The sequence below is a fragment of the Coregonus clupeaformis genome, chromosome 31 (assembly GCF_020615455.1).
Source record: "Coregonus clupeaformis isolate EN_2021a chromosome 31, ASM2061545v1, whole genome shotgun sequence".
NCBI lineage: Eukaryota > Metazoa > Chordata > Actinopteri > Salmoniformes > Salmonidae > Coregonus > Coregonus clupeaformis.
In genome coordinates this window covers 30,641,921-30,669,848 of record NC_059222.1, presented here as the reverse complement: position 1 = coordinate 30,669,848, position 27,928 = coordinate 30,641,921, and the positions used below count along the sequence as shown (strand labels likewise).

At 44.2% G+C, this 27,928-nt stretch overlaps 1 protein-coding gene across 2 annotated transcripts in view; it reads left to right on the top strand.

The window, feature by feature from the left end:
- trim65 (tripartite motif containing 65) overlaps positions 1-23,772 on the top strand; it is a 29,961-nt gene extending 6,189 nt beyond the window's left edge. Inside the window, exons 2-8 of one of the 2 annotated variants that reach the window (XM_041858676.2) lie at positions 13-487; positions 756-851; positions 6,092-6,322; positions 22,020-22,188; positions 22,599-22,688; positions 22,916-23,133; positions 23,273-23,772. In XM_041858676.2, coding sequence (XP_041714610.1) covers positions 53-487; positions 756-851; positions 6,092-6,322; positions 22,020-22,188; positions 22,599-22,688; positions 22,916-23,133; positions 23,273-23,581 — 1,548 coding nt within the window. In that variant the 5' untranslated portion in view covers positions 13-52 and the 3' untranslated portion in view covers positions 23,582-23,772. Of the gene's footprint in view, positions 1-12; positions 488-755; positions 852-6,091; positions 6,323-22,019; positions 22,189-22,598; positions 22,689-22,915; positions 23,142-23,272 lie in introns of both variants that reach the window. The other variant, XM_041858677.2, reaches the window with a different exon arrangement.
- Positions 23,773-27,928: the final 4,156 nt, after the last annotated feature.

Below are 27,928 nucleotides of genomic sequence, written 5' to 3'. Positions count from 1 at the left end.
TTCTCTCCACAGAACTGAAGGGGTGTGTTCTGTACACAGATCTACTGGAGGGATGGAGACCCACAATTTGTCCTGTGCCATTTGCTTGGACCGCTTCAAAGTCCCAGTCACCATCCCATGCGGTCACACCTTCTGTCGAGACTGCATCACAACTCACTGGGACACCAAGTCCAAGTCCAACATCGGGCCGCATTGCCCTTTCTGCAACGAGAAATTCACCACCAGACCCATCCTAAAACGCAACGTGTCCCTGTCCCTTCTGGCTGAGGCAACAGCGAACAGTGCTGGTGCATCCGGTAGAGACACTGTACCGGTTATGAGGGGCGACATTGCCAGAGCCATGCACCCGATTCTGTGTGACCGACACAAGAAGCCCCTGGTGTACTACTGCCGGAAGGACAACATGTGTGTGTGCTGCGAGTGTGCCATCTTCGAGTGTAAGAACCATGAGCAGGTGCTGGTGGAGTCTGAGAGGGAGAACCGAGAGGTGAGTGTCAGACAGACCGTAAGTGGCTCCTATGTTTTTGTGACTGCCAAAGAGATTAACAAAAACAAAATCTGCCCCAGCCCCATTGGCTGCCTGTGACCCAACACTAACTTCTGGAAAACACTGATGCTATATATAAACAATATATTCTCTCTGACAGGGACTACCTGCGGTCAACATTTGTGTGCTGCAGATGTCATGAAATTGAATTCATATTCTGCTGCATATTCTACACACTCAATGTGGTATTGTCCATCTGTTTCAACAGTTACTACTGAGGAAGAAGAGTGTGGAGGTGGGCATACGTATGGAGGAGACTGAGAGGAGCATCGCTGAGCTGACAGAGAATATCGCCAAAGCCAAGGTAAAGTTGTTTTTTATAGTGACCGTCACTACACTTTTATATTGAAAGTACCATAGTCAATGGATAGGCCTACATTGGTTCATTGTAAAAAGGTTCCCTCTACTTGCAAAGTAGATTTGTCTGATAAGTGTCAATGTTTCAAATTAGGGCTGTGACAGTCATGGACATTTGGATGACGGTTAATTGTCTGCCATATGACCGCAGTCACGTTATAGTCATTTAGTTTTTTTTTTTTAAGGTGCATATTTTCTCCTCCATTCCTGAATGCAGGTGCTACTGCTGAAGGGGGTGTTGTCTAGGCAGCCGAAGACTCGTTTTCTACAACACCTTGCTTGTTTCAGCAAAGAACAACAAAGTTTCATCACGTTGTAAATAGGGATGTAACGATTCACATAGGCATCTGTCCACTATTCAAATGTTTAAGATACAAGTGCATCGGTCTGCGGACTCCAAACCGATCAAAATGTAGCAAGTATCGGTCATAAAAATCTATTCAAAACGTTACGAATCGCCGGTTCACTAAAATGTTTTGCTCATATTACATTCTTTCTACCTTCCGAAAATACCTCTCATCTTTTGTGACAACTGTCAGAGGAAGGCCCGAAAAATTGCCAAAGACTCCAGCCACCCAAGCCATAGACTGTTCACTCTGCAACTGTTCGGCAAATGGTACCGGAGCATTGGCTCTCGGACGAACAGGCTCCGAGACAGCTTCCACCCCCAAGCCAGACTGCTAAATAGTCAATTAAGGGTACACAAACTATCTGCACTGACTCTGTCTTGCACTGACCCTACACACACTCACTAGACTATATATACACAAACTATATACACACACTCACAACATTGACACTCCCACACAAAACCCACACACATTCACATACAATATATACGCACACACACACACACTTTTACACTCATAATTTGCTGCTGCTGCTCTGTTCTTTATTTTACTCTTATTATTATCTATCCGGATGCCTAGTCACTTTACCCTGCCTTCTTGCCTCAAATACCTCGTACCTTTGCACAATGATCTGGTACTGGTACTCCCTGTATATAGCTCCATTCTTGTGTATTTTAGTTTATTCCTCGTGTTACCATTTTATTTTAAAACTCTGCATTGTTGGGAAGGACTTGTAAGCAAGCATTTCACTGTAAAGTCTACACCAGTTGTATTCGGCGCATGTGACAAATAAAATTAGATTTGATGCGTCCTCCCCTTCCATGTCAGAACTACATGTAACTGTGTTGACAGTAATTTATCTACAAGTCATTTTGCATGCCGAACAACCCCAGGCAATATCAGTAGCCTAGTCAAACTGCGCACTCTGCCCAGCATCACACGCTGACCAACGTGAGGTAGGAGGCATGTTCCTAATCTTGCACATATGAGCGGCACCTTTAGCATTCAAATGCTAAAATGGCTTGCGTGATATTAGGCTTAATGTTTGAAATTACAACCTATGTAATTTGCTAGGTTATTGTTATCTATGCGCTGTCGGAAATAGTGTTTTACTAGAATAAAAGTAAGCTACCGGAGACAACTCTCATCTGGCTATACCCAAAGATTGTCTATTATTGACAAGATATTTGAGTGACCGCTCTAACAATGGAAATACATGTCCTCAAAGATGGAAGGCATGCGGGAGGAGGCGAGATCAGGTGGGACCATTCTAGCCAATCAGCAGATACGTGTGTCAACAACGGGCCACGGAGATAGTCTGTGACAGCATGGGCAGCGCCATTGAGGCCATCTCATTTTTAAAGTAGTAAATGTTCTTCATTGGCTGATTGCTCCCAACTCATAGGAATCCCCACCCAGTTGAAGCCCACAATGTCCATGCTAAAACGGGTTATATCAATGATGAGTCCTCCATCTCTATGACAACAGGCACAACTTCGATATAAAGTTGTTTTTGGGTAAGTTACCGAAATGCCACGTGCGTCCACTTATATCAGTGCATTTGTAACAACCTAACCATTACGAAACTTCTATTCGATCAAATAAGCCTCACGTAGCAAATTAGCTATTACATTTTTTGTTGAACATATTTGACATTGACCTCCATACAAAAATTCCTCACTTCGTGGGCTTATTTCCATGGACAGATTTTGGGCTGAGTAAAACCTCTTACTACACCTCTTCTTCTCTGCTATAACTTCTGAACGGGGCTTACAATAGATTTGATTTTGATTGTTCAGGTTCACCATCAGCAATAGTTTTAGTAGTTTTGCTTTAAACAATCGGTGTACAGTGGGGAGAACAAGTATTTGATACACTGCTGATTTTGCAGGTTTTCCTACTTACAAAGCATGTAGAAGTCTGTAATTTTTATCATAGGTACACTTCAACTGTGAGAGACGGAATCTAAAACAAAAATCCAGAAAATCACATTGTATGAGTTTTAAGTAATTAATTTGCATTTTATTGCATGACATAAGTATTTGATCACCTACCAACCAGTAAGAATTCCGGCTCTCACAGACCTGTTAGTTTTTCTTTAAGAAGCCCTCCTGTTCTCCACTCATTACCTGTATTAACTGCACCTGTTTGAACTCGTTACCTGTATAAAATACACCCGTCCACACACTCAAACAGACTCCAAGCTCTCCACAATGGCCAAGACCAGAGAGCTGTGTAAGGACATCAGGGATAAAATTGTAGACCTGCACAAGGCTGGGATGGGCTACAGGACAATAGGCAAGCAGCTTGGTGAGAAGGCAACAACTGTTGGCGCAATTATTAGAAAATGGAAGAAGTTCAAGATGACGGTCAATCACCCTCAGTCTGGGGCTCCATGCAAGATCTCACCTCGTGGGGCATCAATGATCATGAGGAAGGTGAGGGATCAGCCCAGAACTACACGGCAGGACCTGGTCAATGACCTGAAGAGAGCTGGGACCACAGTCTCAAAGAAAACCATTAGTAACACACTACGCCGTCATGGATTAAAATCCTGCAGCGCACGCAAGGTCCCCCTGCTCAAGCCAGCGCATGTCCAGGCCCGTCTGAAGTTTGCCAATGACCATCTGGATGATCCAGAAGAGGAATGGGATAAGGTCATGTGGTCTGATGAGACAAAAATATAGGTTTTTGGTCTAAACTCCACTCGCCGTGTTTGGAGGAAGAAGAAGGATGAGTACAACCCCAAGAACACCATCCCAACTGTGAAGCATGGAGGTGGAAACATAATTCTTTGGGGATGCTTTTCTGCAAAGGGGACAGGACGACTGCACCATATTGAGGGGAGGATGGATGGGGCCATGTATCGCGAGATCTTGGCCAACAACCTCCTTCCCTCAGTAAGAGCATTGAAGATGGGTCGTGGCTGGGTCTTCCAGCATGACAACGACCCGAAACACACAGCCAGGGCAACTAAGGAGTGGCTCCGTAAGAAGCATCTCAAGGTCCTGGAGTGGCCTAGCCAGTCTCCAGACCTGAAAGTCCGTATTGCCCAGCGACAGCCCCGAAACCTGAAGGATCTGGAGAAGGTCTGTATGGAGGACAGGGCCAAAATCCCTGCTGCAGTGTGTGCAAACCTGGTCAAGACCTACAGGAAACGTATGATCTCTGTAATTGCAAACAAAGTTTCTGTACCAAATATTAAGTTCTGCTTTTCTAATGTATCAAATACTTATGTCATGCAATAAAATGCAAATTAATTACTTAATCATACAATGTGATTTTCTGGAATTTTGTTTTAGATTCCGTCTCTCACAGTTGAAGTGGTACCTATGATAAAAATTACAGACCTCTACATGCTTTGTAAGTAGGAAAACCTGCAAAATCGGCAGTGTATCAAATACTTGTTCTCCCACTGTATATGGTCATTTTTAGATATACAGGGTGAAGTTGATGATTTCATAACGAGGACAGCAATCACTTTTGTGAAGTGCACTGCATAGCCGAAGCAAGAGGAGGAGAAGATCTCACTATAAAAACTTCCAAATGGTCAAAACCATTTGATTTTGAGATGGGGGAAATCCAAAGTACTATGTATGAATTGGCTATGTCATTACTAATCTGTAAACTATACATTTTATATAACACTAGCTCAAACACCTAATATGCAAAAATGAAAAGTTAATTAGTGGGTGATGTTGATTTCAGAACCAAAGTGGGGGGACAAAAAACAGTCTACATTGCTGCCCCCCGCCCCCCTTAATCTGATAGTGGGGTGGTAGATGTCCAGTCTCCCTTATGGCACAGCTCTGGTGCTTACATAGTACATACATCATTTACACACACTTTTTATTTTACCAGGTAAGTTGACTGAGAACATATCATTTACAGCAACGACCTGGGGAATAGTTACAGGGGAGAAGTGGGGGGATGAATGAGCCAATTGGAAGCTGGGGATGATTAGGTGGCCATGATGGTATGAGGGCCAGATTGGGAATTTAGCCAGGACTCCGGGGTTAACACCCCTACTCTTATGTCCATGGGATCTTTAGTGACTACAGAGTCACGACACCCGTTTTAAGATCCCATCCGAAATACGGCACACCCTACACAGGGCAATGTCCCCAATCACTGCCCTGGGGTATTGGGAGATTTTTTTTAGACCAGAGGAAAGAGTGCCTCCTACTGGCCCTCAAACACCCCTTCCAGCAGTATCTGGTCTCCCATTCAGGGTCTGACCCTGCTTAGCTTCAGAGGCAAGCCAGCAGGGGGATGCAGGGTGGTGGTCTGCTGCTGCTGCTGCCCACACACACACACACACACACACACACAGACAGTGTGGAGGCTGCTGAGGGGAGGATGGCTCATAACAATGGCTGTAATGGAGTCAATGTAATGGTATCAAACATGTGGTTTCCATTGGTTGATACCATTCCATTGACTCCATTCCAGCCATTACTATGAGCTGTCCACTGACACACACAGCCATGTTTGTTACTTGTCAGGACTTTTTGGGGAGTAAAAATGTATTCCCATTCAAAATCCTATTTTCCCGAACCCCTAAACCTAACTCCTAAACCTACCCCTAACCTTAAAGGGATACTTTGGGATTTTGGCAATGAGGCCCTTTGTCTACTTTCCTAGAGTCAGATGAACTCTTCATCCATAATCGGCGGTTACACGAGCCAGCCCTAATTTCAATATTGGTTTATTGGAAAGTTGACACCTCTCTCACTGCAGTCAAAACTACAATCCTAAATACTACTACTATCCTTGTCTCTGTATGGTATATGTTTCCCCCTTACTGTTCTCACCCCCAACTTCTCCCCCTCCGTAGGTGACCCTGCAGCAGACCTCCCACTGGGTGAATGCCAAGTTCTCGATGCTGTTTAAGGTGCTAGCAGAGAAACAGGAGTCTACAGAGAACTTCATTGAGCAGGAGAAGGAGGCTTCCCTCTCCCAGGTGGAGGCTAGGTTGGAGGAGCTACAGGAGAGGGCCAAGCAACTCAGGGAGAGCCAGAGCCAGATCGCAACTCTTCGCAACCTGCCCGACATCCAGCTAATACAGGTTAGCATTGACATATTTTCCCTAAAAGATTGGATTTTTACTGGCATACAAAATGACCTATCCTCAAAAACGATATGCTAATCATCTCGGAGCTGGTTTTACATGTAAGCATTCACTGCTATAAAACACATTTTCGGTTAGGAGACTCAAGCCTAGTATGCACATAGCAGAGTAATAGAAATGTTTGAAAAGATTGATAACCTTGATATTTAGCACTGACACCGTTCCCCCCTGATTCAGGCAACATCCTCTATTTACAGACCATTGATATGTACCATCCCCAAACCAAGACCCTCAGTTCTACTACCCAGTGAACAAATCACATCAGGTTATGACATGGACTAGGACCCATTACATTTAATAATTTTCTGCTAGAAAGCCAGTTGGATGCTACTAGCATACATTGTTTGACCTATAAATGGCAAATGTTATTTACCAAAGTCAAATAGTATTTTAAACACCTAGCATTTAACCTGTGCATTATCCAACACAAGAGGGGTAAAGTAGTAATATATTGCTGATATTAAAGCATGACGTTTATACATGCAATTAAATAATGTTTTGACATCACCCCAGTTACTCAAGTCAGGTCATTGACCTCAAGTCAAAGTATGACTCTTCAAAACAATACTGAGGACAAGTATTAAAGTTACAATGTTTAATTGAGAGGGATGCAAAACAGGCAAATACAGATACACATTTGGATACATACACAATCTGTACTACCGTACCCATGAGCTCTTGCATGGATCCTGAGCACCATATCTCACTTCAGATATCACCCAACATGGAAGAAGTTGCACTAGTGATTGCATTGTTGGCAGACAGGCCAGTTGTGGCTTCAGACTTTGTACTAGTAGAGTTGTCATGGCCATAGTAATTAGACAAGCCAGTTGAGCTCCTTAGGTTCTCCTCAGGGGCCAGGTCATCGTTTGCAAGAGAGCTACCATAGTTTGGAGAAGCTTGGGGCTGTACTTCATTAGTCTCCAAATACTCTAGAGCAGGGATCATTAACTAGATTCAGCCGTGGGATGATTTTTTGTTGAGCGGATGGTCGGGGGGCCGGAACATAATTACAAATAATTTGTAGACTGCAAATTGACAGCAAGAAGCCCAAACATATCAACTCTGCAAAAAAAGAAACGTCCTCTCACTGTCAACTGCATTTATTTTCAGCAAACTTAACATGTGTAAATATTTGTATAAACATAACAAGATTCAACAACTGAGACATAAACTGAACAAGTTCCACAGACATGTGACTAACAGAAATTGAATAATGTGTCCCTGAACAAAGGGGGGGTCAAAATCAAAAGTAACAGTCAGTATTAAGTACTGCAGTGCATCTCCTCCTCATGGACTGCACCAGATTTGCCAGTTCTTGCTGTGAGATGTTACCCCACTCTTCCACCAAGGCACCTGCAAGTTCCCGGACATTTCTGGGGGGAATGGCCCTAGCCCTCACCCTCCGATCCAACAGGTCCCAGACGTGCTCAATGGGATTGAGATCTGGGCTCTTCGCTGGCTATTGCAGAACACTGACATTCCTGTCTTGCAGGAAATCACGCACAGAACAAGCAGTATGGCTGGTGGCATTGTCATGCTGGAGGGTCATGTCAGGATGAGCCTGCAGGAAGGGTACCACATGAGGGAGGAGGATGTCTTCCCTGTAACGCACAGCGTTGTGATTGTCTGCAATGACAACAAGCTCAGTCCGATGATGCTATGACACACCGCCCCAGACCATGACGAACCCTCCACCTCCAAATCGATCCCACTCCAGAGTACAGGCCTCGGTGTAACGCTCATTCCTTCGACGATAAACGTGAATCCAACCATCACCCCTGGTGAGACAAAACCATGACTCGTCAGTGAAGAGCACTTTTTGCAAGTCCTGTCTGGTTCAGCGACGGTGGGTTTGTGCCCATAGGCGACGTTGTTGCCGGTGATGTCTGGTGAGGACCTGCCTTACAACAGGCCTACAAGCCCTCAGTCCAGCCTCTCTCAGCCTATTACAGACAGTCTGAGCACTGATGGAGGGATTGTGCGTTCCTGGTGTAACTCTGGCAGTTGTTGTTGCCATCCTGTACCTGTCCTGCAGGTGTGATGTTCGGATGTACCGATCCTGTGCAGGTGTTGTTACACGTGGTCTGCCACTGCGAGGACGATCAGCTGTCCGTCCTGTCTCCCTGTAGTGCTGTCTTAGGCGTCTCACAGTACGGACATTGCAATTTATTGCCCTGGCCACATCTGCAGTCCTCATGCCTCCTTGCAGCATGCCTAAGGCACGTTCACGCAGATGAGCAGGGACCCTGGGCATGTTTCTATTGGTGTTTTTCAGAGTCAGTAGAAAGGCCTCTTTAGTGTCCTAAGTTTTCGTAACTGTGACCTTAATTGCCTACCGTCTGTAAGCTGTTAGTGTCTTAACAACCGTTCCACAGGTGCATGTTCATTAATTATTTATGGTTCATTGAACAAGCATGGGAAACAGTGTTTAAACCCTTTACAATGAAGATCTGTGAAGTTATTTGGATTTTTACCAATTATCTTTGAAAGACAGGGTCCTGAAAAAGGGACGTTTCCTTTTTTCCTGAGTTTATAATATTTGACTAAAACATACTAATTTCAAACCTTGCTTACATTTGTATACGATCACGTCTCTATTATACGTAGGAATACTTGGGAACAGATTTCTTAAATGAAAATCACTTGGAGCTGATTTCCTGGTGTTTTTACAGTCTTACAGTACATTCGGAAAGTATTCAGACCACTTGACTTTTTCCAAATGTTGTTACGTTATAGCCTTATTCTATAATGGATTAAAAATACACTGCTCAAAAAAATTAAGGGAACACTAAAATAACACATCCTAGATCTGAATGAATGAAATAATCTTATTAAATACTTTCTTTACATAGTTGAATGTACTGACAACAAAATCACACAAAAATTATCAATGGAAATCAAATGTATCAACCCATGGAGGTCTGGATTTGGAGTCACCCTCAAAATTAAAGTGGAAAACCACACTACAGGCTGATCCAACTTTGATGTAATGTCCTTAAAACAAGTCAAAATGAGGCTCAGTAGTGTGTGTGGCCTCCACGTGCCTGTATGACCTCCCTACAACGCCTGGGCATGTTCCTGATGAGGTGGCGGATGGTCTCCTGAGGGATCTCCTCCCAGACCTGGACTAAAGCATCCGCCAACTCCTGGACAGTCTGTGGTGCAACGTGGCGTTGGTGGATGGAGCGAGACATGATGTCCCAGATGTGCTCAATTGAATTCAGGTCCGGGGAACGGGCGGGCCAGTCCATAGCATCAATGCCTTCCTCTTGCAGGAACTGCAGACACACTCCAGCCACATGAGGTCTAGCATTGTCTTGCATTGGGAGGAACCCAGGGCCAACCGTACCAGCATATGGTCTCACAAGGGGTCTAAGGATCTCATCTCGGTACCTAATGGCAGTCAGGCTACCTCTGGCGAGCACATGGAGGGCTGTGCGGCCCCCCAAAGAAATGCCACCCCACACCATGACTGAACCACCGCCAAACCGGTCTTGCTGGAGGATGTTGCAGGCAGCAGAACGTTCTCCACGGCGTCTCCAGACTCTGTCACGTCTGTCACATGTGCTCAGTGTGAACCTGCTTTCATCTGTGAAGAGCACAGGGCGCCAGTGGCGAATTTGCCAATCTTGGTGTTCTCTGGCAAATGCCAAACGTCCTGCACGGTGTTGGGTTGTAAGCACAACCCCCACCTGTGGACGTCGGGCCCTCATACCACCCTCATGGAGTCTGTTTCTGACCGTTTGAGCAGACACATGCACATTTGTGGCCTGCTAGAGGTCATTTTGCAGGGCTCTGGCAGTGCTCCTCCTTGCACAAAGGCGGAGGTAGCGGTCCTGCTGCTGGGTTGTTGCCCTCCCACGGCCTCCTCCACGTCTCCTGATGTACTGGCCTGTCTCCTGGTAGCGCCTCCATGCTCTGGACACTACGCTGACAGACACAGCAAACCTTCTTGCCACAGCTCGCATTGATGTGCCATCCTGGATGAGCTGCACTACCTGAGCCACTTGTGTGGGTTGTAGACTCCGTCTCATGCTACCACTAGAGTGAAAGCACCGCCAGCATTCAAAAGTGACCAAAACATCAGCCAGGAAGCATAGGAGCTGAGAAGTGGTCTGTGGTCACCACCTGCAGAACCACTCCTTTATTGGGGGTGTCTTGCTAATTGCCTATAATTTCCACCTGTTGTCTATTCCATTTGCACAACAGCATGTGAAATTTATTGTCAATCAGTGTTGCTTCCTAAGTGGACAGTTTGATATCACAGAAGTGTGATTGACTTGGAGTTACATTGTGTTGTTTAAGTGTTCCCTTATTTTTTTTGAGCAGTGTATATATATATATATACACACTCAATCTATACACAATTCCCCATAATGACAAAGCAAAAATAGGTTTTTGGAAATTTTAGAAATTTAACATTTACATAAGTATTCAGACCCTTTACTCAGTACTTTGTTGAAGCACCTTTGGCAGCGATTACAGCCTCAAGTCTTCTTGGGTATGATGCTACAAGCTTGGCACACCTGTATTTGGGGAGTTTCTCCCATTCTTCTCTGCAGATCCTCTCAAGCTCTGTCAAGTTGGATGGGGAGCGGCACTGCACAGCTATTTTCAGGTCTCTCCAGAGATGTTCGATCGGGTTCTAGTCTGGGCTCTGGCTGGGCCACTCAAAGACATTCAGAGACTTGTCCCGAAGCGACTCCTGCGTTGTCTTGGCTGTGTGCTTAGGGTCGTTGTCCTGTTGGAAGGTGAACCTTCACCCCAGTCTGAGGTCCTGAGCACTCTGGAGCAGGTTTTCATCAAGGATCTCTCTGTACCTTGCTCCGTTCATCTTTCCCTCGATCCTGACAAGTCTCCCAGTTCCTGCTGCTGAAAACATCCCCACAACATGATGCTGCCACCACCATGCTTCACTGTAGGGATGGTGCCAGGTTTCCTCCAGACGTGACGCTTGGCATTCAGGCCAAAGAGTTCAATCTTGGTCTGAGAGTCCTTTAGATGCCTTTTGCAAACTCCAAGCGGGTTGTCATGTGCCTTTTACTGAGGAGTGGCTTCCGTCTGGCCACTCTACCATAAAGCCCTGATTGGTGGAGTGCTGCAGAGACGGTTGTCCTTCTGGAAGGTTCTCCCAATATCCACAGAGGAACTCTGGAGCTCTGTCAGAGTGGCCATCGGGTTCTTGGTCCCCCCCTGATCAAGGCCCTTCTTTCCCGATTGCTCAGTTTGGCTGGGCGGCCAGCTCTAGGAAGAGTCTTGGTGGTTCCAAACTTCTTCCATTTAAGAATGATGGAATGGAGGCCACTGTGTCCTTAGGGACCTTCAATGCTGCAGAAATGTTTTGGTACCCTTCCCCAGATCTGTGCCTCGACACAATTATGTCTCAGGGCTCTACATACAATTCCTTCGACTTCATGGCTTGGTTTTTCCTCTGACGTGCGCTGTCAACTGTGGGACCTTATATAGACAGCTGTGTGCCTTTCCAACCCATGTCCAATCAATTTAATTTATTACAGGTGGACTTCAATCAAGTTGTAGAAACATCAAGGATGATCAATGGAAACAGGATGCACCCGAGCTAAATTTTGAGTTTCATTGCAAAGGGTCTGAATAATTATACCTTATTTACATTTGAATAAATTTGCAAACATTTCTGAAAACTTGTTTTCGCTTTGTCATTATGGGGTATTGTGTGTAGAACATTTTAGAATAAGGCTGTAAAAAAATGTGGAAAGAGGGAAGGGGTCTGAATACTTTCCGAATGCACTGTACATATACACTACCGTTCAAAAGTTTTAGAACACCTACTCATTCAAGGGTTTTTCTTTATTTTGACTATGTTCTACATTGTAGTATAATAGTGAAGACATAACTATGAAATAGCACATATGGAGTCATGTAGTTACCAAAAAAGTGTTAAACAAATCAAAATATATTTTATATTTGAGATTCTTCAAATAGCCACCCTTTGCCTTGACAGCTTTGCACACTCTTGGCATTCTCTCAACCAGCTTCACCTGGAATGCTTTTCCAACAGTCTTGAAGGAGTTCCAACATATGCTGAGCATTTGTTGGCTGCTTTTCCTTCACTCTGCTGTCAGACTCATCCCAAACCATATCAATTGGGTTGAGGTCGGGTGTTTGTGGAGGCCAGGTCAGAATGGCCGGTTCAGAATGGCGCCGAAGTAGATGGTAGCCGTTTTACAGCCCTCTAACCAATTGTACTATTATGTGTGTTTTTTCGCGTTATTTGTAATTTATTCTGTACATAATGTTTCTGCCAAAAAGAGCTTCTGGATATCAGGACAGCGATTACTCACCTTGTATTGGACAACGATTTTTTTCTTCAACGAGTCGGACACGAAGGATATCCTACAGACACCCGACAAGGCCCAAATCCCTGTCATTCGCATGAGAAAGAGACAAAGATATCGTGGACGTAGGTCGGGGTGCCTTGTAAGGATCCGACGGCGAGCTAGTAAACGACGACATGGATAACATACAGTTGAAGTCGGAAGTTTACATACACCTTAGCCAAATACATTTAAACTCAGTTTTTCACAGTTCCTGACATTTAATCCTAGTAAAAATTCCCTGTCTTAGGTCAGTTAGGATCACCAATTTATTTTAAGATTGTGAAATGTCAGAATAATAGTAGAGAGAGTGATTTATTTCAGCTTTTATTTCTTTCATCACATTCCCAGTGGGTCAGAAGTTTTCATACACTCAATTAGTATTTGGTAGCATTTCCCTTAAATTGTTTAACTTGGGTCAAACGTTCCAGGTAGCCTTCCACAAGCTTCCCACAATAAGTTGGGTGAATTTTGGGCCATTCCTCCTGACAGACCTGGTGTAACTGAGTCAGGTTTGTAGGCCTCCTTGCTCGCACACGCTTTTTCAGTTCTGCCCACACATTTTCTATAGGATTGAGGTCAGGGCTTTGTGATGGCCACTCCAATACCTTGACTTTGTTGTCCTTAAGCCATTTTGCCACAACTTTGGAAGTATGCTTGTGGTCATTGTCCATTTGGAAGACCCATTTGTGACCAAGCTTTAACTTCCTGACTGATGTCTTGAGATGTTGCTTCAATATATCCACATAATTTCCTTCCTCATGATGCCATCTATGTTGTGAAGTGCACCAGTCCCTCCTGCAGCAAAGCACCCCCACAGTATGATGCTGCCACCCCCGTGCTTCACGGTTGGGATGGTGTTCTTCGGCTTGCAAGCGTCCCCCTTTTCCCTCCAAACAAAACGATGGTCATTATGGCCAAACAGTTCTATTTTTGTTTCATCAGACCAGAGGACATTTCTCCAAAAAGTACGATATTTGTCCCCATTTGCAGTTGCAAACCGTAGTCTGGCTTTATGGCGGTTTTAGAGCAGTGGCTTCTTCCTTGCTGAGTGGCCTTTCAGGTTATGTCGATATAGTACTTGTTTTACTGTGGATATTGATACTTTTGTACCTGTTTCCTCCAGCATCTTCACAAGGTCCTTTGCTGTTGTTCTTGGATTGATTTGCACTTTCCGCACCAAAGTACGTTCATCTCTAGGAGACAGAACGCGTCCCCTTCCTGAGCGGTGTGACGGCTGCGTGGTCCCATGGTGTTTATAGTTGCATACTATTGTTTGTACAGATGAACGTGGTACCTTCAGGCGTTTGGAAAATGCTCCCAAGGATGAACCAGACTTGTGGAGGTCTACAATTTGTTTTCTGAGGTCTTGGCTGATTTATTTTGATTTTCCCATGATGTCAAGCAAAGTGGCACTGAGTTTGAAGGTAGGCCTTGAAATACATCCACAGGTACACCTCCAATTGACTCAAATGATGTCAATTAGCCTATCAGAAGCTTCTAAAGCCATGACATAAGCAGTCACTAAGATTGCACTCAATGATCTGTATAAGGCCATAAGTAAACAGGAAAACGCTCATCCAGAGGCAGCGCTCCTAATGGCTGGGGACTTTGATGCAGGGAAACTTAAATCCGTTCTACCTAATTTCTACCAGCATGTTAAATGTGCAACCAGAGGGAAAATAACTCTAGACCACCTTTACTCCACACACAGAGACACGTACAAAGCTCTTCCTCACCCTCCATTTGGCAAATCTGACCATAACTCTATCCTCCTGATTCCTGCTTATAAGCAAAAACTAAAGCAAGAAGCACCAGTGACTCGGTTAATAAGGAAGTGGTGGATGACGCAGATGCTAAGCTACAGGACTGTTTTGCTAGCACAGACTGGAATATGTTCCGGGATTCTTCCGATAGCATTGAGGAGTACACCACATCAGTCACTGGCTTCATCAATAAGTGCATCGATGACATCGTCCCCACAGTGACCGTACGTACATACCCCAACCAGAAGCCATGGATTACAGGCAACATCCGCACTGAGTTAAAGGGTAGAGCTGCTGCTTTCAAGGAGCGGGACTCTAACCCGGACACTTATAAGAAATCCCGCTATGCCCTCCGACGAACCATCAAACAGTCAAAGAGTCAATACAGGACTAAGATTGAATCGTACTACACCGGTTCTGACGCTCGTCGGATGTGGCAGGGCTTGAAAACTATTACAGACTGCAAAGGGAAGCACAGCCGCGAGTTGCCCAGTGACACAAGCCTACCAGACGAGCTAAATTACTTCTATGCTCGCTTCGAGGCAAGCAACACTGAAGCATGCATGAGAGCATCAGCTGTTCCGGATGACTATGTGATCAAGCTCTCTGTAGCCGATGTGAGTAAGACTTTTAAGCAGGTCAACATTCACAAGGCCGCAGGGCCAGATGGATTACCAGGACGTGTACTCCGAACATGCGCTGACCAACTGGCAAGTGTCTTCACTGACATTTTCAACATGTCGCTGACTGAGTCTGTAATACCAACATGTTTCAAGCACACCACCATAGTCCTTGAGCCCAAGAACACTAAGATAACCTGCCTAAATGACTACCGACCCGTAGCACTCACGTCTGTAGCCATGAAGTGCTTTGAAAGGCTGGTCATGGCTCACATCAACACCATTATCCCAGAAACCCTAGACCCACTCCAATTTGCATATCGCCCCAACAGATCCACAGATGATGCAATCTCTATTGCACTCCACACTGCCCTTTCCCACCTGGACAATAGGAACACCTACGTGAGAATGCTATTCATTGACTACAGCTCAGCGTTCAACACCATAGTGGCCTCAAAGCTCATCACTAAGCTAAGGACCCTGGGACTAAACACCTCCCTCTGCAACTGGATCCTGATCCTGGCAGCCTCCAGGTGGTAAGGGTAGGTAACAACACGTCTGCCACACTGATCATCAACACCGGGGCCCCTCAGGGGTGCATGCTCAGTTCACCAATGACTGCATGGCCAGGCACGACTCCAACACCATCATTAAGTTTGCCGACGACACAACAGTGGTAGGCCTGATCACCAACAATGATAAGACAGCCTATAGGGAGGAGGTCAGAGACCTGGCCGTGTGGTGCCAGGATAACAACCTCTCCCTCAACGTGATCAAGACAAAGGAGATGATTGTGGACTACAGGAAAGAAAAGAGGAGTGAGCACGCCCCCATTCTCATCGACGGGGCTGTAGTGGAACAGGTTGAGAGCTTCAAGTTCCTTGGTGTCCACATCACCAACAAACTATCATGGTCCAAACACACGAAGACAGTCGTTTAGAGGGCACGACAAAGCCTATTCAATATTTGGCATGGGTCCTCAGATCCTCAAAAAGTTCTGCACCATCGAGAGCATCCTGACTGGTTGCATCACCGCCTGGTATGGCAACTGCTCGGTCTCCGACCGCAAGGCACTACAGAGGGTAGTGCGTATGGCCCAGTACATCACTGGGGCCAAGCTTCCTGCCATCCAGGACCTCAATACCAGGCGGTGTCAGAGGAAGTCCCTAAAAATTATCAAAGACTCCAGCCACCCTAGTCATAGACTGTTCTCTCTGCTACCGCACGGCAAGCGGTACCGGAGCGCCAAGTCTAGGTCCAAAAGGCTTCTTAACAGCTTCTGCCCCCAAGCCATAAGACTCCTGAACAGCTAATCATGGCTACCCAGACTATTTGCTTTGCCCCACCACCCAACCCCAACCCCCTCTTTTACGCTGCTGCTACTCTGTTTATTATTTATGCATAGTCACTTTAACTCTACCCACATATACATATTACCTCAATTACCTCGACTAACTGGTGCCCCCGCACATCGACTCTGTACCGGTACCCCCTGTACAGTGGGGAAAAATAGTATTTAGTCAGCCACCAATTGTGCAAGTTCTCCAACTTAAAAAGATGAGAGAGGCCTGTAATTTTCATCATAGGTACACGTCAACTATGACAGACAAATTGAGAATTTTTTTCCAGGAATTTACAATGTAGGATTTTTTATGAATTTATTTGCAAATTATGGTGGAAAATAAGTATTTGGTCACCTACAAACAAGCAAGATTTCTGGCTCTCACAGACCTGTAACTTCTTCTTTAAGAGGCTCCTCTGTCCTCCACTCGTTACCTGTATTAATGGCACCTGTTTCAACTTGTTATCAGTATAAAAGACACCTGTCCACAACCTCAAACAGTCACACTCCAAACTCCACTATGGCCAAGACCAAAGAGCTGTCAAAGGACACCAGAAACAAAATTGTAGACCTGCACCAGGCTGGGAAGACTGAATCTGCAATAGGTAAGCAGCTTGGTTTGAAGAAATCAACTTTGGGAGCAATTATTAGGAAATGGAAGACATACAAGACCACTGATAATCTCCTCGATCTGGGGCTCCACGCAAGATCTCCCCCCGTGGGGTCAAAATGATCACAAGAACGGTGAGCAAAAATCCCAGAACCACACGGGGGGACCTAGTGAATGACCTGCAGAGAGCTGGGACCAAAGTACAAAGCCTACCATCAGTAACACACTACGCCGCCAGGGACTCAAATCCTGCAGTGCGAGACGTGTCCCCTGCTTAAGCCAGTACATGTCCAGGCCCGTCTGAAGTTTGCTCGAGTGCATTTGGATGATCCAGAAGAGGATTGGGAGAATGTCATATGGTCAGATGAAACCAAAATATAACTTTTTGGTAAAAACTCAACTCGTCGTGTTTGGAGGACAAAGAATGCTGAGTTGCATCCAAAGAACACCATACCTACTGTGAAGCATGGGGGGTGGAAACATCATGCTTTGGGGCTGTTTTTTCTGCAAAGGGACCAGGACGACTGATCCGTGTAAAGGAAAGAATGAATGGGGCCATGTATCGTGAGATTTTGAGTGAAAACCTCCTTCCATCAGCAAGGGCATTGAAGATGAAACGTGGCTGGGTCTTTCAGCATGACAATGATCCCAAACACACCGCCCGGGCAACGAAGGAGTGGCTTCGTAAGAAGCATTTCAAGGTCCTGGAGTGGCCTAGCCAGTCTCCAGATCTCAACCCCATAGAAAATCTTTGGAGGGAGTTGAAAGTCTGTGTTGCCCAGCGACAGCCCCAAAACATCACTGCTCTAGAGGAGATCTGCATGGAGGAATGGGCCAAAATACCAGCAACAGTGTGTGAAAACCTTGTGAAGACTTACAGAAAACGTTTGACCTGTGTCATTGCCAACAAAGGGTATATAACAAAGTATTGAGAAACTTTTGTTATTGACCAAATACTTATTTTCCACCATAATTTGCAAATAAATTCATTAAAAATCCTACAATGTGATTTTCTGGATTTTTTTACCTCATTTTGTCTGTCATAGTTGACGTGTACCTATGATGAACATTACAGGCCTCTCTCATCTTTTTAAGTGGGAGAACTTGCACAATTGGTGGCTGACTAAATACTTTTTTTCCCCACTGTATATAACCTCCCTACTGTTATTTTATTTTACTGCTGCTCTTTAATTATTTGCTATTTTAATTTTTTTCTTAAACTGCATTGTTGGTTAAGGGCTTGTAAGTAAGCATTTCACTGTAATGTTACACCTGTTGTATTCGGCGCATGTGGCAAATACAATTTAATTTGATTTGATGCAGCACTCCATCACTCTCCGTCTTGGTCAAATAGCCCTTACACAGCCTGGAGGTGTGTTGGGTCATTGTCCTGTTGAAAATCAAATGATAGTGCCACTAAGCCCAAACCAGATGGGATGGCGCATTGCTGCAGAATGCTGTGGTAGCCATGCTGGTTAAGTGTGCCTTGAATTCTAAATAAATCACAGACAGTGTCACCAGCAAACACCCCCACACCATAACACCACCTCCTCCATGCTTTACGGTGGGAACTACACATGCGGATATCAGACCAAAGGACACATTTCCACCGGTCTAATGACCATTGCTCGTGTTTCTTGGCCCAAGCATGTCTCTTCTTCTTATTGGTGTCCTTTAGTAGTGGTTTCTTTGCAGCAATTCGACCATGAAGGCCTGATTCACACAGTCCCCTCTGAACAGTTGATGTTGAGATGTGTCTGTTACTTGAACTCTGTGAAGCATTTATTTGGACTGCAATTTCTGAGGCTGGTAACTCTAATGAACTTATCCTCTGCAGCAGAGGTAACTCTGGGTCTTCCATTCCTTTGGCGTTCCTCATGAGAGCCAGTTTCATCATAGCGCTTGATGGTTGTTGCGACTGCACTTGAAGAAACTTTCAATGTTCTTGAAATGTTGCGTATTGACTGACCTTCATGTCTTAAAGTAATGATGGACTATCATTTCTCTTTGCTTATTTGAGCTGTTCTTGCCATCATATGGACTTGATCTTTTACCAAATAGGGCTGTCTTCTGTATACCCCCCCTACCTTGTCACAACACAACTGATTGTCTCAAACGCATTAAGAAGGAAATAAATTCCACAAATTAACTTTTAAGAAGACACACCTGTTAATTGAAATGTATTCCAGGTGACTACCTCATGAAGCTGGTTGAGAGAATGCCAAGAGTGTGCAAAGCTGTCATCAAGGCAAAGGGTGGCCATTTGAAGAACCTTTTTGGTTTCTACATGATTCCAGATGTGTTATTTCATAGTTTTGATGTCTACGCTATTATTCTACAATGTATTTTTTTTTATAAATAAAGAAAAAGCCTTGAATGAGTAGGTGTGTCCAAACGTTTGACTGGTGGTGTATATACAGCCAACATTAAAGCCAAAATGTGACGTAAACAATAAGCAACTAAATTACATAATGTCTTTAACACAGGTAGGAATTATTTCCTTTTCTACTCAAGGGTTTTTACATGAAATATTCTACTCTAAACAAGGCAATAGTAAACATGTCGTCCCCCACGAATGATGCAGCACGTGTGTGACTAAAGATTATCCATTATATTGACCAGATACTCAAGTGGCCACTCTAACAATGAAAATAAATGTCTTAAAAATAGAAGGCAGTTAGCCTGCGTACCAGTCTCTTTAGTTAATCAATTTCCTGTCCTCCATGTCACGTGCCAAAGAAAAAACACCACCTGCTGGAGAAGACAGATTTTGGGCCCAATTATCCCTCTCGCTTCGACACTTCCTCTCTGGTGTGACTCACAAATTTCAGTTAATTATGGCTTTCGCCTTGGGCCAATCAGTGTAATTTTGTAAATGCCAGATCTCTATGGTAAGACAACTAATTCACCCAAAATCGAGCCAGTGCTGTCTGAGATATCGTGTGTGACTAACGTACGAACATATGTACGGACGGAGACTGATCCACAGTCCCCTCTCCGATATCGTTGTGGGTGACAATTATCCACTGTCTCCTGTATTCCTGACCCTGAGTTGGCTCTAGAAAATGTCTCCTCCATATTTATTCCTCTGGCAGATGAACACGCCCATTTTAAACAATTCAGAGTCAAAGATGGCGCAGAAGAAAACCAAGGATTAGATCTATCTGAGCTCATTCAGATGAGAAACCAGGCATGGGCCAAGCAAGGAAAACTGACTCTGTAGTGGATTGGCAATCTTTCAGACAACTGAGAAACAGATGTATTATCTCGATTTAAGAATGCTAAATCAAGCTACTTTTTAAGCTCTATCTCTGATTGTCTGGTGATTCTTCTACATTTTGGAAAACAGTTCTACCATGCCTAGGTATGTTCTGTCTGACTCTGGCATCATTACTGAGAGGAATGGGATAAGTGATGCTTTTAACCAGCATTTTATCATCTCGGCAGGTTTTCTATTTTAGAGAAACGGTGGTGTATTTGACCTGGTCAGTCAATTGACTGCTCTTCCCTCCCCTACCCTCTAGCTAACCCGTCAACTTCTAGTGAATGTTTGTTTTCATTTCAACAATTTACTACCTGTGATGTGCTAGATGCCTTGCTTAAGACTAATGTAAAAAAAATCCACTGGAGCTGATATGCTTGATATATATTTGCTGCAGCTCTCTGCCCCCCTGATTGCGGAATCATTAACCTATATTTTTAATCTGACGATTATATCTGGTACTATCCCCAAGGTTTGGAAGGCAGCTCATTTACTCCCCCTTCACAAAGGTGGTGACTGTTGTGACCTAAATAACTAATCACCCATTAAAAAACTTTCTTGCCTAGCAAAGATATTAGGATCCTTGATTAATTCTCAGCTAAGATCATTCTTATCTATGAAATGTATTCCAAATGTACATCAGTCGGGTTTTAGACCATGTCAAAGCACCATATCTGCTGCATCCCTAGTTATAAAGTATGTGGTTCATTGCATGGATAAAAGGCAACATTGTGCTGCCCTCTTCATCTACCTTTCAAAGGCCTTCGATACTGTTGATAACTCACTGCTAATTCAGAGGCTTTCCTCAATTGGTCTAGACCAGGCTGCATGTAATTGGTTTAAAAATTACTTGACAGATGTGTATGTATATCTACTCAATGTGTATCTATTGATGGTGTTAAATCAGGTTTTCTGGACATGACGAAAGGTGTCCCACAGGGGTCTGGGTTCTGTACTTTTTACGGTTTACATGAACAATATTGACTTGTCTGAAATAAAAAAAAGACACGCACTTGTATGCCGATGATACTGTTGTGTATGCCATTGCCCCACGGTTGACCAGGCTCTAGCCCACGTGTCAACCTCGTTCCACGGAGGGCCGAGTGTCTGCAGGTTTTCGCTCCTCCCTTGTACTTGATTGATAAATTAAGGTAATTAATTAGTAACTCCTCTTACCTGGTTGTCTAGGTTTTAATTGAAAGGAAAAACCAAAACCCAGAAGACACAAGGCCCTCCATGGAATGAGTTTGACACCCCTGCTATAGCCTATCCACTGGGCAAAAACTGGTTGAATCAACGTTGTTTCCATGTCATTTCAACCCCAGAAAATCAATGTGATGATGTTGAAACAACGTGGAAAACTAATTGGATTTGCAAAGTCATCAGTGCGGCTAATATTCTGCTTATCATAGTAGCCTATCCAGTCCAAGTGTAAATACCAGTCACGGGAAGGCAAGTCCGAGTCACCAATGGGCGAGTCCAAGTTGAGTCACAAGACATGAAAATCGGGATTCGAATCGTACTTGAGTCCTGTACTTGAGTACTACAACACTGCATAAATCACATACATAAAAATATATGTACATATTAGCTCTTAAGTAGCTTTGGGATAAAATTCCCATATTGTATTATTATTGACATTAATCATACTATATAATTTTCCTCCTTTGCTCTGTAGGAGTCTCGGCTGGTGGAGGTCCCTCGTATGAAGGACATTCAAGTGGATGTGACCCCAAACCTGCAGGAGAGGCTCAGCGCGGTGACAGACATCCTGTCACGGCTCTCCAAGCTAGTGTCTGAGGACCTGGAGAAGGCTTTGTCTACAGCTGTGGGGCAGGACAAGCAAGGTAACCTAACCTCACTGTATGAAGGAGGAGGCTGTGTGTAAGGTCAGGACAAGCAAGGTAACCTAACCTCACTGTATGAAGGAGGAGGCTGTGTGTAAGGTCAGGACAAGCAAGGTAACCTAACCTCACTGTATGAAGGAGGAGGCTGTGTGTAAGGTCAGGACAGGCAAGGTAACCTAACCTCACTGTATGAAGGAGGAGGCTGTGTGTAAGGTCAGGACAAGCAAGGTAACCGTATTGTATGAGGAGCATATTGTCTTACTTTGCCAAGGTAACTGCTCTATATTTAGCTAGAGCTGTGTGTGTTGTTTTTATGGATAGTCATCTCCAATCTTTTAAAATGTCTGTCTCTGTGTTTCTCCCCCAATCGCACTCCTCTTCCCCATCCCCCCACCCCCTCTCTTCCCTAGGTTCTCCCCAGGATAAGCGCCCCGTCCTGGCTGTGGTCCCCAGTCCTGCTGCTCCATGTCACCCAGCTGAGAAGGAGGGCCTCAGCGAATGTATGTGGTCGTTCCTTACTTTAACATAAAACTCTCAGATATTAACACCAGTAAGTGTAAATAATAGCATAAAAATGTATTCTGGATAATTAGTAACCTGAATGATGTTCAAAAGTTTGCCAACATAAACTTTATCTATCACCTATCCTTTGTTTTAGAGCTAATTTAGATTAATAAGCTGTACACCTAAATGTCTTCTCACATGCTACCTCCCCCCTCCACCTCAGATTGCTGCACCCTGACCTTTGACCCTCGCACGGCCAACGGTCACCTGCTCCTCTCCCAGGAGAACCTACGGGCGGAACACCTGACCTCTGGGCCGCGCCCTGTCCCAGCCCACGAGGCTCGCTTTGACCACACCTGGCAGGTGCTCTGCTTCCAGGGCTTCAAACACGGACGGCACTACTGGGAGATGGAGTTGTCCAAGCCATGGGCCTACCTGGGGGTAAGAAGGTGTGAAGGCCATGGCAGCTGAATTATATGTAAATATTTGTATAAACTGTATATAATTGTGCCTGTGTCTTTAGAAATTTTGACTGCACCTCTTCCTAACATAACCTTTGACCCATGCGTCTCTCCCCCAGGTGACTTACGAGGGCATCCCCAGGAAGGAAAAGGGGAAAAGGTGCATGGTTGGAATGAACGATCTGTCCTGGAGCCTCCAGCTGGATGAGCGCCAGTTGAGCGCCTGGCACAACGGGCGCCGGGAGACGGTGGCTGGCCACTCCCACCACTCCCGCATCGGAATTCTGCTGGACTACGAGGCTGGAACACTGACGTACTATGGAGACGGGCAGACGCGGCTGCATGCCTTCCACTGTGCCTTCACTCAGGAGCTGTTCCCCGCCTGTTGGATAGGGGAGGGCATCAGCATCACCCTCTGCTCGCCATGACGACAACACCAAAGGGAATGACCGTGACCTAACAATCTCATATGGGACTAGTCTTGGGAAACTATGACCCTGTTTATACCTAGTGCTAACATGGGTCCTTTGTCCTGATCTTGCCTACATTCTGATGGTGCCCACATTTCCAGAAATGTGTCTACATACAGTATGCCATTAAAATGTGTCTGTTATCCGTCCACTGTGTTTGCATTTTGACCAGATTTCCTTGTCCCTTCCTTTATGCTAATTATTTCACAGCTATTCTTTCAAAATAATATTTATTTATTGTAAGACACATATTGATGTAATCAGTAAATGGTGCCACCTGTCAATGATTTTAGAGAGTGGAATAATTATGATTTAAATGGTTTCTCTGTCTGGATCTGTCTACACTTGTAAAATATCCAGACACAATGTGTGTCTGACTACCTCCGGAGGTAGGCAGGATGATCTGATCACAATCAGATTACAATGTGTCTTTTGATTGTCAACACCTGTGTAAAAATGTGGGCACAATCAGGATGTTGACAAGATCAGGACAAAGGACGCAAGTTAGAACCAGCTATAAACGGGGCTTATGGCAACAGGTTCAGTTATTTTTCGGAACCATAGGCTTAGATAGACATTGCAATATTGTTTCTGTCCCATTATGGTGTCTGTGAGAGCACAGAAAAGTCTAAACGGGATCCTAGGGACATCCCAACTCTGACGTCATCCCATTGAAGTTGAAATTTAAAAGACGTTTGGGTTAGGGTAGTTTGTGCATGTATTATGACGACATTTTGTGATGTTTCTGTTCGTGCGCACAACATTTTTTCTCGAGGCAAGCAAAAGTTAGAAGCCGAAGTCTACGCCCCTTTGTCGGTGATTGGTCAACAGTAGTGATTCTTCAATGAAGTGTCTGTTGTCATTCAACGAGAGATTAATTGTTTTCATGTAAAAAAAAATCACTTGAGAAATACTGCACCAAACATCTCAGTTAGATGTAAAATTGAGCAACTAAGATCACCTCAGAAAAACCATCAAAATGAATGGCAGATTTGAGTTATCTTAGATTAATTCTGACTATTTTGAGGAATTGTAAACTGGCTACGACGTCTCAAAATGGACAAACAGTACGGTTTTCAAGCGAAGGTCTTTTAAGGGAGTATGCTTTAGGGTTAGAGTGTGGACATCCCAGTTGACTACTTCAAAATGGTGAAAGTCCTCAAATGGCGCTGCCCATGCTAAAACAACCTTTTGGGCACTAGAGTCCTCTATCTCTATGTCCGCAACCAATATGAGTGGGACATATAACATTAGAACTGTGACAGTACTTTTGGGTATGATTTAAGTGTAAATCATATGCCTTGATAGTAATGGTAGATTTGCAACTAAGCTAGAGTTAGTTACGCATACAGATCTCAAGTTAGGATTCAATCCAATGGGAGAGAAACTCCCTAACAGGCCTAAAAAGATTAGGTCATAGTGTTAGATAGAGGACTCTAGATGGAGAAAACCTGTTTTGTCATGGACATTGCCATTGAGGGCTTCTACCATTTTAAAGTAGTCAACTGGGTGGGACTTCCTATGGGTTAAGGAAGGATCACATGATTCCATCCGGCTCATCAGGAGGGATCAGCCAATTAATTATAGCCTACTCGTGAACAAACATTCCACAACTGTAGGTGGCAGTAAATCACCAACCTTGGCATTATAACTGTTCAAACAACACACTCTAGGGGGCAGTATGCAACCTTTCAGTTTGTTTGCCAACTCAGAACAAGAAAATGTACTACTTCAAAATGGAGATTGCCTCAATGGCGCTGCCTGTGCACGCACAGACGCCATAATGGGACATGTATAAATATGATATCTCTATCATTCTCTATGGCCTAGATATTACTTGTTAGATATTACTGCACTGTCGGAGCTAGAAGCACAAGCATTTTGCTACACCCGCAATAACATCTGCTAAACACGTGTATGTAACAAATAACTTTTGATTTGATTTGAGGTCGAGCTGGAACCATATTGTCTATACTTTTGGTCACTAACCTTGATCTTGGGGAGTCAACACGTGTACAGGGAAGCGAGCTAGCTTTTTGGATTGAATCCCAGCCCTGTCCCAGTTGGTTACTAGGACACTGATGCCTGGATAGGTGAAAGCAATATGCCTTCCTCTATGCTCAGGGGAGTTGCCTCCATATTCTCTTCAACTATCCAGACTTTTAAGATTAGTTAGTTTGGGAAGGTACTAGGACGTATGTAGGAAAGTAAAAAAATGTTGCGTATTAGGGACCTATCCCATGTGAGACCTTTCGTTCTCCAACTGTAGTCTGCAACACAAATTTTCCCATAGTGAGATAATGTAGCAGAGTCAGCATTTTAGAAACAAAATCCTTAACCTGGTGAGACCCCCGGTTGCAAAAATGCAACATCTTACATTTTAGTCATTTAGCAGACGCTCTTATCCAGAGCGACTAACAGTTAGTGAGTGCATACAGTATTATTATTTTTATTTATATTTTCATACTGGTCCCCCGTGGGAATCGAACCCACAACCCTGCCGTTGCAAGCGCCATGCTCTACCAACTGAGCTACACAGGGCCCTAAACTCATGTCAAACACTACATACAGTTGAAGTCGGAAGTTTACATACACTTAGGTTGGAGTCATTAAAACTCGTTTTTTTCAACCACTCCACAAAGTTCTTGTTAACAAACTATAGTTTTGGCAAGTCGGTTAGGACATCTACTTTGTGCATGACAAGTAATTTTTCAAACAATTGTTTACAGACAGATTATTTCACTTATAATTCACTTTATCACAATTCCAGTGGGTTAGAAGTTGACATACACTAAGTTGACTGTGCCTTTAAACAGCTTGGGAAATTCCATAAAATGATGTCATGCTTTAGAAGCTTCTGATAGGCTAATTGACATCATTTGAGTCAATTGGAGGTGTACCTGTGGATGTATTTCAAGGCCTACCTTTAAACTCAGTGCCTCTTTGCTTGACGTCATGGGAAAATCAAAAGAAATCAGCCAAGACCTCAGAAAAAAAAAAATGGTAGACCTCCACAAGTCTGGTTCATCCTTGGGAGCAATTTCCAAAGGCCTGAAGGTACCACGTTCATCTATACAAACAATAGTATGCAAGTATAAACACCATGGGACCACGCAGCCGTCATACTGCTCAGGAAGGAAACGTATTCTGTCTCCTAGAGATGAACGTACTTTGGTGCGAAAAGTGCAAATCAATCCAAGAACAACAGCAAAGGACCTTGTGAAGATGCTGGAGGAAACAGGTACAAAATAATCTATATCCACAGTAAAACGAGTTCTATATCGACGTAACCTGAAAGGCCACTCAGCAAGGTAGAAGCCACTACTCCAAAACCGCCATAAAAAAGCCAGACTACGATTTGCAACTGCACATGGGGACAAAGATTGTACTTTTTGGAGAAATGTCCTCTGGTCTGATGAAACAAAAATAGAACTGTTTGGCCATAATGACCATCGTTATGTTTGGAGGGAAAAGGGGGTTGCTTGCAAGCCGAAGAACACCATCCCAACCGTGAAGCCAGGGGGTGATAGCATCATGCTGTGGGGGTGCTTTGCTTCAGGAGGGACTGGTGCACTTCACAAAATAGATGGCATCATGAGGAAGGAAAATGATGTGGATATATTGAAGCAACATCTCAAGACATCAGTCAGGAAGTTAAAGCTTGGTCGCAAATAATAATAAGCCATTTAGCAGACGCTTTTATCCAAAGCGACTTACAGTCATGTGCACATACATTTTTTTTTCGTATGGGTGGTCCCGGGGATCGAACCCACTACCCTGGCGTTACAAGTGCAATGCTCTACCAATTGAGCTACAGAGGACCAAATGGGTCTTCCAAATGGACAATGACCCCAAGCATGCTTCCAAAGTTGTGGCAAAATGGCTTAAGGACAACAAAGTCAAGGTATTGGAGTGGCCATCACAAAGCCCTGACCTCAATCCTATAGAAAATATGTGGGCAGAACTGAAAAAGCGTGTGCGAGCACGGAGGCCTACAAACCTGACTCAGTTACACCAGCTCTGTCAGGAGGAATGGGCCAAAATTCACCCAACTTATTGTGGGAAGCTTGTGGAAGGCTACCAGAAACGTTTGACCCAATTTAAACAATTGAAAGGCAATGCTACCAAATACTAATTGAGTGTATGTAAACTTCTGACCCACTGGGAATGTGATTAAAGAAATAAAAGCTGAAATAAATCATTCTCTCTACTATTATTCTGACATTTCACATTCTTAAAATAAAAAGTGGTGATCCTAACTGACCTAAAACAGGACATTTTTACTAGGATTAAATGTCAGGAATT